General features: G+C 45.0%; 1 protein-coding gene across 1 annotated transcript in view; it reads left to right on the forward strand.

Annotated features, from left to right (window-relative positions):
* The window catches only part of LOC145345623 (dynein axonemal heavy chain 8-like), a 1,557,438-nt gene that overhangs the window by 929,142 nt on the left and 614,616 nt on the right, over positions 1-13,680 (forward strand). The window contains exons 46-47 of the mRNA XM_080193457.1: positions 3,825-4,003; positions 9,379-9,566. Of these exons, the coding sequence (XP_080049583.1) occupies positions 3,825-4,003; positions 9,379-9,566 (367 nt within the window). The remainder of the gene's footprint in view (positions 1-3,824; positions 4,004-9,378; positions 9,567-13,680) is intronic.

Genomic DNA, 13,680 nt, shown 5'->3' on the forward strand with positions numbered 1-13,680 from the left:
CCGGGTATATAAGCTATCCCGGACGAGCCCCCAAATTGTTAGTTTCGTTACCGGCCGTTTCCGCCAGATACCCGCTAGCGTGGCAGCCACCAGACAACTCTTGGTTTCGTTGACACCGTTAGGTTTCCACCAGTCGAGTTCGGAGCGCCAGGGGCAAATTCCCCAGCCGGTAGCCCTCCCGATATATTCCCCTTTTCTCCCGATCCCGATTGTAGACTTAGACGACCACGGGCTGTCTCGTTCGATCACAGTTTATTATACAATACAATCTTGCAAGATCGGGTGGGCTGGTGCGCACACCTTACATAGATTTACAGCACATTTTATACTGTTTTTTTTTACACATTGTGATGGCTCGTATTGTGTTATTCCCCCTTATTTGGCTGTTAACCTTGTTAACTTTAAACACTGTAATGGCTTGTATTGTGTTATTCCCCCTTATCTGGCTTTAAACACTGTAAATGGCTTGTACTGTGTCATTCCTTCAATTAACACTCTCTCAATCTCCCATTCTGCGCTTAATCTCATCACTGTCCCGTGCAACTCAGTCAACTGTCTGTCATGTGCCTCCCCCTTTCTGTATGTTGCTGAACTCGTTACTGTTAGCTCTTGCAGCCTTAAAAATTACATTACTTCTCACAAATATGTACCTGTCAGGCAGGGAGGAAGTGGTCGAGCAAGGGAACCGTGGTGTATGAAGGAAGTTGAATCTCTGGTGAAGAGGAAGAAGGAGGCTTATGTAAAGATGAGACGTGAAGGCTCAGTTAGGGCACTGGAGAGTTATAAATTAGCCAGGAAGGAGTTAAAGAGAGAGTTAAGAAGAGCCAGAAGAGGACATGAGATGACTTTGGCGGATGGGATCAAGGAAAATCCTAAAGCTTTCTACAGGTATGTCAAGAATAAAAGATTGGTTAGGGCAAGATTAGGGCCAGTCAGAGACAGCAGTGGGAAGTTGTGCGTGGAACCTGAAGAGATAGGAGAGGCACTGAATGAGTATTTTTCAACAGTATTCACTCAGGAGAAAGTCAGTGTAGTCGCGGAGAATACTGCGATACCAGGTAGTAGACTAGATGAGATTGAGGTACATAAGGAGGAGGTGTTGGCAATTCTTAAGAGTGTGAAAATAGGTAAGTCCCCTGGGCTGGATGGGATTTACCCTAGGATTTTCTGGGAGGCTAGGGAGGAGATTGCAGACCCTTTGGCTTTGATCTTCATGTCGTCAACGGCTTCAGGTATAGTGCTGGAAGACTGGAGGATAGCAAATGTTGTCCCCTTGTTCAAGAAGGGGAGTAGAGACCATCCTGGGAATTATAGACCAGCGAGCCTTACTTCTGTTGTGGGCAAAGTTTTGGAAAGAATTATAAGGGATAGGATTGATAATCATCTAGAGGGAAATAAATTGATTAGAGATAGTCAACACGGTTTTGTGAAGGGTAGGTTGTGCCTCACAAACCTTATCGAGTTTTTTGAAAAGGTGACCAAAGAGGTGGATAAGGGTAAGGCAGTTGACGTGGTGTATATGGATTTTAGCAAAGTGTTTGATAAGGTTCCCCATGGTAGGCTACTGCAGAAAATGCAGATGCATGGGATTGAGGGTGATTTAGCAGTTTGGATCAGGAATTGGCTAGCTGATAGAAGACAGAGTGGTGTGCCTCAGCGATCTGTTTTGGGGCCACTGCTGTTTGTAATTTTTATAAATGATCTGGATGAGGGTATAGTTGGGTGGATTAGTAAATTTGCTGATGACACCAAAGTCGGAGGTATGGTAGATAGTGAGGAAGGGTGTCTTAGTTTACAGAGGGACTTGGACAAGTTGCAGAGCTGGGCCGAGAGGTGGCGGATGGAGTTTAATGTGGAAAGGTGTGAGGTAATTCACTGTGGCAGGAATAACAGATGTGTAGAGTATAGGGCTAACGGTAGGACTCTGAATAGTGTGGATGAACAGAGGGATCTAGGTGTATGTGTCCATAGATCCCTGAAAGTTGGGAATCAAGTAGATAGGGTTGTTAGGAAGGCATACGGTGTCTTGGCGTTTATTGGTAGGGGGATTGAATTTAGGAGCCGCAGCGTCATGTTGCAACTGTACACAACTCTGGTGCGGCTGCACTTGGAGTATTGTGTGCAGTTCTGGTCCCCACATTATAGGAAAGATGTGGAGGCTTTGGAGAGGGTGCAGAGGAGGTTTACCAGGATGTTGCCTGGTATGGAGGGAAGGTCCTATGAGGAGAGACTGAGGGATTTGATGTTGTTTTCGCTAGAAAGAAGGCGGCTAAGAGGGGACCTTATTGAAACATATAAGATGATTAGAGGTTTAGATAGGGTGGACAGTGATAGCCTTTTTCCTCGGATGGAGAAAGCTAGCACGAGGGGGCATAGCTTTAAATTAAGGGGTGGTAGTTATAGGACGGATGTCAGGGGTAGGTTCTTTACCCAGAGGGTGGTGAGGGATTGGAATGCCCTGCCTGCTGCAGTTGTAAATGCGCCTAGTTTGGGGGCGTTTAAGAGATCCGTGGATAGGTTTATGGATGGAAAGGGTTTGGTTTAGGTTAGAGGGTCATTGCTTTTTAACTGGTCGGCACAACATCGTGGGCCGAAGGGCCTGTTCTGCGCTGTAATGTTCTATGTTCTATGTTCTAGAGGGTGGTGGTTGATGGGAAATATTCAACCTGGAGTGCAGTTACAAGTGATGTACCCCAAGGATCTGTTTTGGGGCCACTGCTGTTTGTCATTTTTATAAATGACCTAGATGAGGGTGTAGAAGGATGGATTAGTAAATTTGCTGACGACACCAAGTTCGGAGGAGTTGTAGACAGTGAGGATGGATGTTACAGTTTGCAGAGAGACATAGATAGGCTGCAGAGTTGGGCCGAGAGGTGGCAGAAGGAGCTTAGTACGGAAAAGTGTGAGGTGATTCACTTTGGTAAGAGTAACAGGAGTACAGAATATAGAGCTAATGGAAGGACTCAGTAGTGTGGACGAGCAGAGGGACCTCGGGATACATGTGCATAGCTCCCTGAAAGTTGGCACCCAGGTTGATAAGGTTGTTAAGAAGGCGTATGGTGTGTCGGCTTTTATTGGTAGAGGGATTGAATTTCGGAGCCGTGAGGTTATGTTACAACTGTACAAAACTCTGGTGCGGCCGCACTTGGAGTATTGCGTACAGTTCTGGTTGCCGCTTTATAAGAAAGATGTGGAGGCATTGGAAAGGGTGCAGAGGAGGTTTACCAGGATGTTGCCTGGTATGGTGGGAAGGTCTTATGAGGAAAGACTGAGGGACTTGAGGTTATTTTCATTGGAGAGAAGAAGGTTACGAGGTGACCTGATTGAGGCATACAAGATGATCAATGGATTGGATAGGGTGGACAGTGAGAGCCTTTTACCTCGGATGGAGATGGCTAACACAAGGGGACATAGCTTTAAATTAAGGGGTGGTAATTATAGGATGGATGTCAGAGGGAGGTGCTTTACTCAGAGGGTAGTAAGGGCGTGGAATGCCCTGCCTGCAGCAGTTGTGGACTCGTCAACTTTAAGGGCGTTCAAATGGTCAGTGGATAGGCATATGGATAGCATTGGAATAGTTTAGGTTAGAGGGTCATTAGATTGGTTCCACTGGTCAGCGCAACATCGAGGGCCAAAGGGCCTGTACTACGCTGTAATGTTCTCTGTTCTATGTTATACTGATATAAACACGATAGGCCAAGTTGATTTTTTTGTAATGTAAATATTCTCTGATTCTGTTATTCCAAACTGCTCATACAGATGCCATGATGTAACTGATTTTTACTGCTAGTTTAATGGTGATTTTTCTTTAATTCCAATTGTAGGTGTTACATCACTTTAGCTCAGGCTTTGTGGATGAATATGGGAGCTGCCCCTGCTGGACCTGCTGGTACAGGGAAAACAGAGACTACAAAGGACATGGGAAAAGCTCTTGGAAAATATGTCGTGGTGTTCAATTGTTCAGATCAAATGGATTTTAGAGGATTAGGGAGAATCTACAAAGGTAACTATATATGAAAATGCAAAAGTGTATTATTATATGTTAAGTGAAGGCTTATTAGAATCAGAACAGGATTAGGAGGATGGATAAGCTGTAAGAATCCTCAGGTTGCTCCATAATTTAATAAAATCATGGCTGATCCTCAAACCCAACCCACTTTTCCACCAACTTGTCATGTTCCTTGTCGTGGGTAAGATGGGTTATGGACTCAACACAGGCAATTGGGACGATTGTGGTTAAAAAAAAACGGGGCAGCATGGACAAGATGGGTCGAAGGGTCTGTTTCCATGCTGTAAACTTCTATGGCTTCCTTAGAATCAAAGATTCTATCAATCACAGTGGCTCAGGGATTGGTGTGGGAGGAATGGGTTTGAATTTATGGGGCATTGGCACCAGTATTGGGGTAGGTGGGACCTGTTCGGGCGGGATGGGGTGGGTCTGAACCGTGCTGGGACCAGAGTGCTGGCAAATCGAGTAAAGAGGACTGTAGACAGGGCTTTAAACTAATTAGTGGGGGGGAGGGTGCGAGGGTAGGTGATGTTACGAGGTCTAAAGTTAAGGATAGGGTACAGGTAAGGGAAGAGGCTGAGGATGTCCCAATAATAGAGGGAGGAGGGGGCGTGAGTATGGTTGGTGGCGTTACGGCAAATAGGGTCCAGGTGAAGGCTGGGATGAAGGCACTCTATCTGAATGCACGAAGCATTCGGAATAAAGTGGATGAGTTGGTGGCGCAGATCGGCACAAATGGATACGATCTGGTGGCCGTTACAGAGACGTGGCTGCAGGGTGACAGGGACTGGGAGCTGAATGTACAGGGCTATCAAGTGTTTAGGAAGGATAGGCAGGCGGGAAAAGGGGGGAGCGTAGCTCTGCTGATTAAGGATGGCATCATGGTGGTAGCAAGGGATGATATTGGAGCCAAGGAGCAGAGGGTGGAATCGTTGTGGGTGGAGATTAGGAACAGCAAAGGGAGGAAGACGCTGGTGGGTGTCGTCTATAGGCCCCCGAATAATGATCTGGAGGTGGGGCGGGCTGTTAACGCGCAAATAAGTGCGGCGTGCAGGAATGGGACGGCCGTAGTTATGGGGGATTTCAATCTGCATATTGATTGGTCGACCCATGTTGGACGCAGGGGCTCGAGGAAGAGTTCTTGGAATGCTGCCGGGATAGTTTCCTCGAACAGTGTGTGTTGGAGCCGACGAGGGAGCGAGCTATCTTGGATCTGGTGCTATGTAATGAGGCGGGTAGAATTAGGGACCTTGTGGTGAAGGATCCTCTTGGGGAGAGTGATCATTGTATGGTGGAGTTTCTGGTGCAGATGGAGGAGGAGAAAGTGGGTTCCCGGACACGCGTCCTCTGTTTGAATAGAGGGGAGTACGGTAGGATGAGAGAGGAATTGGCGAATGTGGACTGGGGGAACGCGTTGGAGGGAGGGTCTGCTGAGGAGCAGTGGAGGATCTTTAAGGAGATCTTTCTTGGTGCTCAGCGGAAATTTATTCCGATGGTCAAAAAGGATAGTAGGAAGAGAGGTAATAAGCCGTGGAAAGCGAAGGAGGTGAAGGAAAGTGTTAAATTAAAAGCGGAGGAATTTAGAGTAGCTAAGAGTAGTGGGCGAGAAGAGGATTGGGAGAGGTTTAAATGTCAACAAAGATTGACAAAGAAGTTGATAAAGAAGGGTAGGAGAAACTATGAAGCTGGGCTAGCACTTAATATTAAAAAGGATAGCAAGAGTTTTTATAAATATATAACAAGGAAGAGGCTGGCTAGGGTGAATGTTGGTCCTTTAGAGGATGAGAAAGGGGACCTAGTGGTAGGGGATGAGGATATGGCTAAGGTATTGAATAACTTTTTTGTTTCTGTCTTCACGGAGGAGGACGTGAATAATTTGCCGTGTGTTAGCGATGGAAAGGTGGTAGGACTGGAGGGTCTTAATGACATTACTGTTACTAGAGAGGCAGTGCTCGACAGACTGGAGGGGCTGATTGTGGACAAGTCCCCAGATGGAATGCATCCGAGGGTTCTGAAAGAAATGGCGGAGGTGATAGTGGATGCCTTGGTGGTTATTTTCCAGACGTCGCTGGATTCCGGGGAAGTGCTGGATGATTGGAAAACGGCTAATGTTACACCGTTGTTTAAGAAGGGTGCCAGGCAAAAGGCGGGGAATTATAGGCCGGTTAGTTTAACGTCTGTGGTGGGTAAAATGTTAGAATCTGTCATTAAGGAGGAAATTGCGAGGCATCTTGAAGGGAATTGCTTGATAGAGCAGACGCAGCACGGTTTCATTAAAGGGAAGTCGTGTCTGACAAATTTACTGGAGTTCTATGAGGATGTGTCTAGGGCGGTGGATAGAGGAGAGCCGGTGGATGTGGTCTTTCTAGATTTTCAGAAGGCGTTTGACAAAGTACCTCACAAGAGGTTATTGCAGAAGGTCGAGGGACATGGAGTTGGGGGTAGGGTGTTAGCGTGGATAGAAGATTGGTTGTCAAATAGGAGGCAGAGAGTGGGGGTCAACGGGTGCTATTCGGATTGGCGGATGGTGACTAGTGGAGTGCCCCAGGGGTCGGTGCTGGGGCCTCAGCTTTTTACCATTTATATAGATGATCTGGAGGAGGGAACCGAGTGTAGGGTGTCGAAATTTGCTGATGACACCAAGATTGGGGGAACGGCAAATTGTGCGGAGGGTGTGGAGAGTCTGCAGAAGGATCTAGATAGGCTGGGCGAATGGGCCAGGAAATGGCAAATGGAATTTAATGTTGGCAAGTGTGAGGTGGTCCACTTTGGTAGGAAGAATGGTAGGAAGGACTATTACTTACGGGGCGAAAAACTGCAGCAGGCGACGGTGCAGAGGGACCTCGGGGTCCTTGTGCATGAGTCGCAAAAACCCAGCTTGCAGGTGCAGCAGGTGGTCAGGAAGGCGAATGGGATGCTGGCCTTCATAGCGAGGGGGATTGAATATAAAAGTAGGGAGGTCTTGCTGCAGCTGTATAGGGCATTGGTGAGGCCGCAGCTGGAGTACTGTGTGCAGTTTTGGGCACCGCACCTGCGCAAAGATATTTTGGCCTTGGAGGGAGTGCAGAGGAGGTTTACTAGGCTGATACCGGAGTTGAGGGGGTTGAGCTATGAGGAGAGGCTGAATAAACTGGGCTTGTACTCGTTAGAGTTTAGAAGAATGAGGGGAGATCTCATTGAGACGTATAAGATGATGAATGGGATGGATAGGATAGAGGTGGAGAGACTCTTCCCGCTCAAAAAAGACAGTAGGACTAGGGGGCACAGCCTCAAGATAAAAGGGGGGCGGTTTAGAACGGAGTTGAGGAGGAATTTCTTCACTCAAAGGGTGGTGAATCTCTGGAATTCTCTGCCCGTTGAAGTGGTGGAGGCTACCTCGCTAAGTATATTTAAGACGCGGGTTGATGGGTTTTTGATAAGAGAGGGGATTAAGGGTTATGGGGAGAGGGCGGGAAAGTGGAACTGAGCAGCGACAGATCAGCCATGATCTTATTGAATGGCGGGGCAGGCTCGAAGGGCTAGATGGCCTACTCCTGCTCCTATTTCTTATGTTCTTATGGATAGACTCAACAACTGAGCTTTCACAAACCTTGAGTTAGAGAATTCCAAAGATTCACACCCATCCATTGGTGCATATGGTCCAGTTGCTGGAGACCTCCATCTTCCTTTCCAACCTCTAGGAATGGGCCCAAGCCTTCAAGCAGGTATTTCTAACATTTGTATTTGCATGCCTGGTATCAAAACCTGTTGCCAGTGCAGATAATTGGAAAGGGAGCAGCAATTAACCATTCACCCCTCCCTCCCACTGACATTTAACCTGCCAGGGTAGGATCTGGAAAATTGCACCTCTTGAGCTTGACCTTATCTAAATCTCTGCTGCTTATATCCAAACACATACCAAGTTGGATTCATCCATTATTCCTCTGTTTTCTGACCAACATTAGCTCCTGGTTTGCTAAAACTTTAATCGTAAAATTCTCAACATTGTTTTTAGATCTTTCCATTGATTTGCCCCACCAAATCTCTGAAATTGTATCCAAGTGGTGTACCTCAAGGACCTGTTTTGGGGCCACTGCTGTTTGTCATTTTTATAAATGACCTAGATGAGGGTGTTGAAGGATGGATTAGTAAATTTGCTGACGACACCAATGTTGGAGGAGTTGTAGACAGTGAGGATGGATGTTACAGTTTGCAGAGGGACATAGATAAGCTGCAGAGCTGGGCTGAGAGGTGGCAGATGGAGGTTAATACGGAAAAGTGTGAGGTGATTCACTTTGGTAAGAGTAACAGGAGTACAGAATATAGGGCTAATGGAAGGACTCTTAGTAGTGTTGACGAGCAGAGAGATCTCGGGATACATGTATATAGCTCCCTGAAAGTTGGCACCCAGGTTGATAAGGTTGTTAAGAAGGCGTACGGTGTGTCAGCTTTTATTGGTAGAGGGATTGAATTTTGGAGCCGTGAGGTCATGTTACAACTGTACAAAACTCTGGTGCGGCTGCACTTGGAGTATTGCGTACAGTTCTGGTTGCCGCATTATAAGAAAGATGTGGAGGCATTGGAAAGGGTGCAGAGGAGATTTACCAGGATGTTGCCTGGTATGGTGGGAAGGTCTGATGAGGAAAGGCTGAGGGACTTGAGGTTATTTTCATTAGAGAGAAGAAGGTTACGAGGTGACCTGATTGAGGCATACAAGATGATCAAAGGATTGGATAGGGTGGACAGTGAGAGCCTTTTACCTTGGATGGTGATGGCTAACACGAGGGGACATAGCTTTAAATTAAGGGGTGGTAATTATAGGACGGATGTCAGAGGTAGGTTCTTTACTCAGAGGGTAGTAAGGGCGTGGAATGCCCTGCCTGCAGCAGTTGTGGACTCACCAACTTTAAGGGCGTTCAAATGGTCAGTGGATAGGCATATGAATAACATTGGAATAGTTTAGGTTAGAGGGTCATTAGATTGGTTCCACTGGTCGGCACAACATCAAGGGCCGAAGGGCCTGTACTGCACTGTAATGTTCTATGTTCAGTTCTGACATCTTGAGAAGGTGCAATTAGGAATGGAGAGGAGAATCAGTGCTAGCCTAGTCAACGAAGTGCACATCCCTTTAATGAATGCAAAAACGATTCTATTTAATTTTATTTAGCTGTTTAGAACATTTTTAATTGATTACAAACACTAACACCTGCAGTTTGCATTTCAAAAGCATAATTAGTTCAGTGAAATATCCCAAGCTTCACAGGTACATTAGATGGAAATCAGCTAATTAACTAAATGTTTTTACTGATGAGTAGCTAGCCACCAAATGTTATGAAATTATTTTGTGTATTAATTTATGTTCAAGTGTTAAGTGTTTTTGTATTTTTTAGGTTTGGCACAGTCTGGTTCTTGGGGCTGTTTTGATGAATTTAACCGAATTGAGTTGCCTGTGTTATCTGTAGCAGCGCAACAAATTTACATTATCCTCATGGCAAGGAAAGAAAGGAAGAAAGTATTTATCTTCACTGATGGAGATAGTGTATCACTTAATCCGGAGTTTGGCATCTTTATCACTATGGTAAATGAAATGAAACTTGAAATGTAGTAATATAATACAGCTTGAATGTGTTTTCTTTGCTCTACTTAGGGAAGGTGCTGAAATAGGAAACAATGCTGGAAAGAGAAACAAAGTTAACCCTTTGGGTCAAATATCACTTTCATAGAATTCCTGCAGAGAAAGAGGCCATTTGGCCTATCGAGTCTGTACCAACTCTCTGACGGAACATTGAACCCAAGCCCAATGCCCATACCCCTTACATTTCCCAGGGCTAATCCCTTAACCTGCACATCTTGGGATTCTAAGGGTCAATTTAGCATGGTCAATCCATCTAATCTGCACATCTTTGAACTGTGGGAAGAGACCATGGGGAGAACTTGCAAACTGCACGCAGACAGTTACCCAAGTTTGGAATCGAACCAGGGTCTCTGGCGCTGTGAGGTAGCAATGCTTGCCACCATGCTGCATCCAAATTTCCTGATGTCATACCACCACCTTAGCCAGTGCTGCCAGCAAGAATGGAGAATTTGGTCCCCTTTCACAGCAGTGGGACTGGAGAATCCTAGCCACAGACATGGTCAGAGCATTCCAACCTTTGGTTTTATTATGAATTTCTAACTTTCCTGTTATTACCTCCTTAATAATGGATTCTAGCATTTTCCCTAGAACAGATGTTATGCTTTGTCTCCCTCCTTTTCTTGTTGCCATTGTGATGTTCTAATTTTCTGAAACCTTTCCAGTATCAAGGGAATTTTGAAAGATTACAACTACTTGCATTGATTATCACTGCAGGCACTTCTTGCAAGACCCAACGATTCAGGTCATCAGCATCAAGGGATCTGTGAACTTTTATTCCCAATAGCTTTTCCAATATCTCTTCCCTAGTCATTTTGATTCTTTTGAGTTCCTCCCTCAATTTTACCTCTTTAATTTTCAAGTATTTCTGGTACTTTTTTTGTGTCTTCTACAATTTTAGTTAATACTTTTTGAACCTGTCAAGAGCAACGTTTTCACTACTGGCACTGTGATAGGTTCTCAAACTTTAAATAATTAAGACGTCTTAAGGCTGAAGAGTGAAAATTGTAGGAGTGAGTTTGCAAATAACACAAATGATGAAGTTTATTGCTCACAAGCGATACATTTGTGCCAACATGAACAAGAAGTGATACTCTATACCCACAATCTCAGATGAACATTCCTTAAACTGGCATTACTGATGATGATGGTATACATAAGCTCCGCCTAACTCTCAAAGAGATTCCTCCATGTGTCGAACTGATGAATTCCTCTTATCTAGTGAACTGTACATCTTTGCAAAATGATACCATTTTATTTCGGATAAGTTACAATTCTTCCTCAAGCTGAACATGATGTTATGAATCGATAAGCACTTCCCCACAATTTTGGCATGTTGCATGTTCAGTAGGTCTCACAAAATGCTTCTGAGCAATGTCTGTTTGAACATTAGAACACAGAACATGGAACAGTACAGCACAGTACAGGCCCGTTGGCCCTTGATATTGTGCTGAGCTATGTCCGAACCCAAGATCAAGCTATCCCACTCCTTATCATTCTGGTGTGCTCCATGAGCCTATCCAGTAACCGCTTGAAAGTCCCTAAAGTGTTCGACTCCACTATCACAGTAGGCAGTATATTTCACACCCCAACCACTCTCTGAGTAAAGAACCTACCTCAGACATCCCTCCTATATCTCCCACCATGAACCTAATAGTTATGCTCCCTAGTAACAGCTACATTCATCCGAGGAAACAGTCTCTGAACGTCCACTCTATCTATCCCCCTCATCATCTTATAAACCTATATTAATTCGCCTCTCATCCTCCTCCATTCTAAAGAGGAAAGCCCCAGCTCCTTCAACCTTTCCTCATAAGACCTACCCTCTAAACCAGGCAGCATCCTGGTAAATCTCCTCTGCACTCTCTCCAATTCTTCCACATCCTTCTTATAGTGAGGTGACCAGAACTGCACACAATATTCCAAATGTGGTCTCACCAAGGTCCTGTATAGTTGCAACATAACCCCATGGATCTTAAACTCAAACTCCCTGTTAATAAATGCTAACACACTATAAGTCTTCTTCACAGCTCTATCCACTTGAGTGGCAACCTTCAGAGATCTGTGGATATGAACCCCAAGATCTTTCAGTTCCTCCACATTCCTCAGAATCCTGCCATTGACCCTATAATCCACATTCAAGTCTGTCCTACCAAAATGAATTACCTCGCACTTATCAGGGTTAAACTCCATCTGCCTCTTTTTGGCCCAGCTCTGCATCCTATCAATGCCGCCTACAAGAGCCCTCCACCTCATCCACTACTCCAACAATATTGGTGTCATTAGCAAATTTACTAACCCACCCTTCAGCCCAAGTCATTGATAAAATTCACAAATAGCAGAGGACCCAGCACTGATCCCTGTGGTACACTGCTAGTAACTGGCCTTCAGTCTGAAAATTTTCACTCCAACACCACCTTCTGTCTTCTATGAGACAGCCAGTTACTTATCCAATCCAATAGAAATTTCCTTCTATCCCACACTTCCTTACTTTCTTCATGAACCTATCATGGGGAAGCTTATCAAACATCTTACTAAAATCCATGTATATGACATCAACTGCTCTACCTTCATCTACACACTTAGGCAAGTTTTACCCCTTTCAAATCCATGCTGACTATCCCGGATTAAACTGCATCTTTCCAAATGGTCAGAAATCCTATCTCTCAAGACTTTTTCCATTAACTTACCAACCACCGAAGTAAGACTAACTGGCCTATAATTACCAGGATCCTTTCTATTTCCTTTCTTGAAAAGAGGAACAACATTTGCCACTCTCCAGTCCTCTGGCACAATCCCCGTGGACAGTGAGGACCCAAAGATCAAAGCTACAAGCTCTGAAATCTCATCCCATGCCTCCCAATGTATCCTAGGGTGTATCCCATCTGGCCCAGGGGACTTATCGACCCTCAGGTTTTTCAAAATTGCTAATACATCTTCCCTCAGAATATCTACCTCTTCCATCCTAGCAGCCTGTATCACACTCTCATCCTCAAAAACATGGTCCCTCTCCTTAGCGAACACTGAAGAAAAGTATTCATTCAACACCTCACCTATCTCTTCTGACTCCATGCACAAGTTTCCACTACTACCCTTGAGTGGCCCTAACCTCACCCTGGTCATTCTTTTATTTCTCACATAAGAGTAAAAAGCCTTGAGGTTTTCCTTGATCCGACCCGCCAAGGACTTTTCATGCCCCCTCCAAGCTCTCCTAAGCCCTTTTTTTAAACCCATTCCTTGCTACCTTGTAACCCTCAAGCAACCCAACTGAACCTTGTTTTCTCATCCTTACATATGTTTCCTTTTTCCTCTTGACAAGACATTCAACCTCCTTTGTGAACTATGGTTCCCTCACTTGACCATTTCCTCCCTGCCTGACAGGGACGTACCTGTCAAGGACACACAGTATTTGTTCCTTGAACAAGATCCACTTTTCGTTTGTGCCTTTACCTGATAGTTTCTGTTCCTGTTTTACGTTCCCTAATTCTTGCCTAATCTCATCATAATTACCTCTGTTCCAATTATAAACCTTTCCCTACCGTGTGACCTTATCCCTCTCCATTGCAATAATGAAAGACACCGAATTATGGTCACGATCTCCAAAGTACTCTCCCACAAACAAATCTAACACTTGGCCCAATTCATTACCCAGTACCAAGTCCAATGTGGCCCCACCTCTTGTCGGCTTATCCACATATTGTGTCAGGAAACTCTCCTGCACGCACTGTACAAAAACTGTCCCATCCAAACTATTCGACCTATAAAGGTTCCAATCAATATTTGGAAAGTTAAAGTCACCCATGATAACTACCCTGTGACCTCCACACTTATCCATAATCTGCTTTGCCATTTCCTCCTCCACATCTCTATTACTATTTGGGCGCCTATTGAAGACTCCTAACAATGTGACCAATCCTTTCCTATCTCTAACTTCAGCCCATATTACCCCAATAGGCAGATCCCCCTCAAAATGCCTCTCAGCAGCTGTTAAACTATCCTTGATTAACAATGCTACTCCTCCACCTCTTTTACCACCTTCCCTACTCTTACTGAAACATCT

Source organism: Carcharhinus amblyrhynchos, chromosome 7, assembly GCF_965287045.1.
Source record: "Carcharhinus amblyrhynchos chromosome 7, sCarAmb.v2.hapA, whole genome shotgun sequence".
Taxonomy (NCBI): Eukaryota; Metazoa; Chordata; class Chondrichthyes; order Carcharhiniformes; family Carcharhinidae; genus Carcharhinus; species Carcharhinus amblyrhynchos.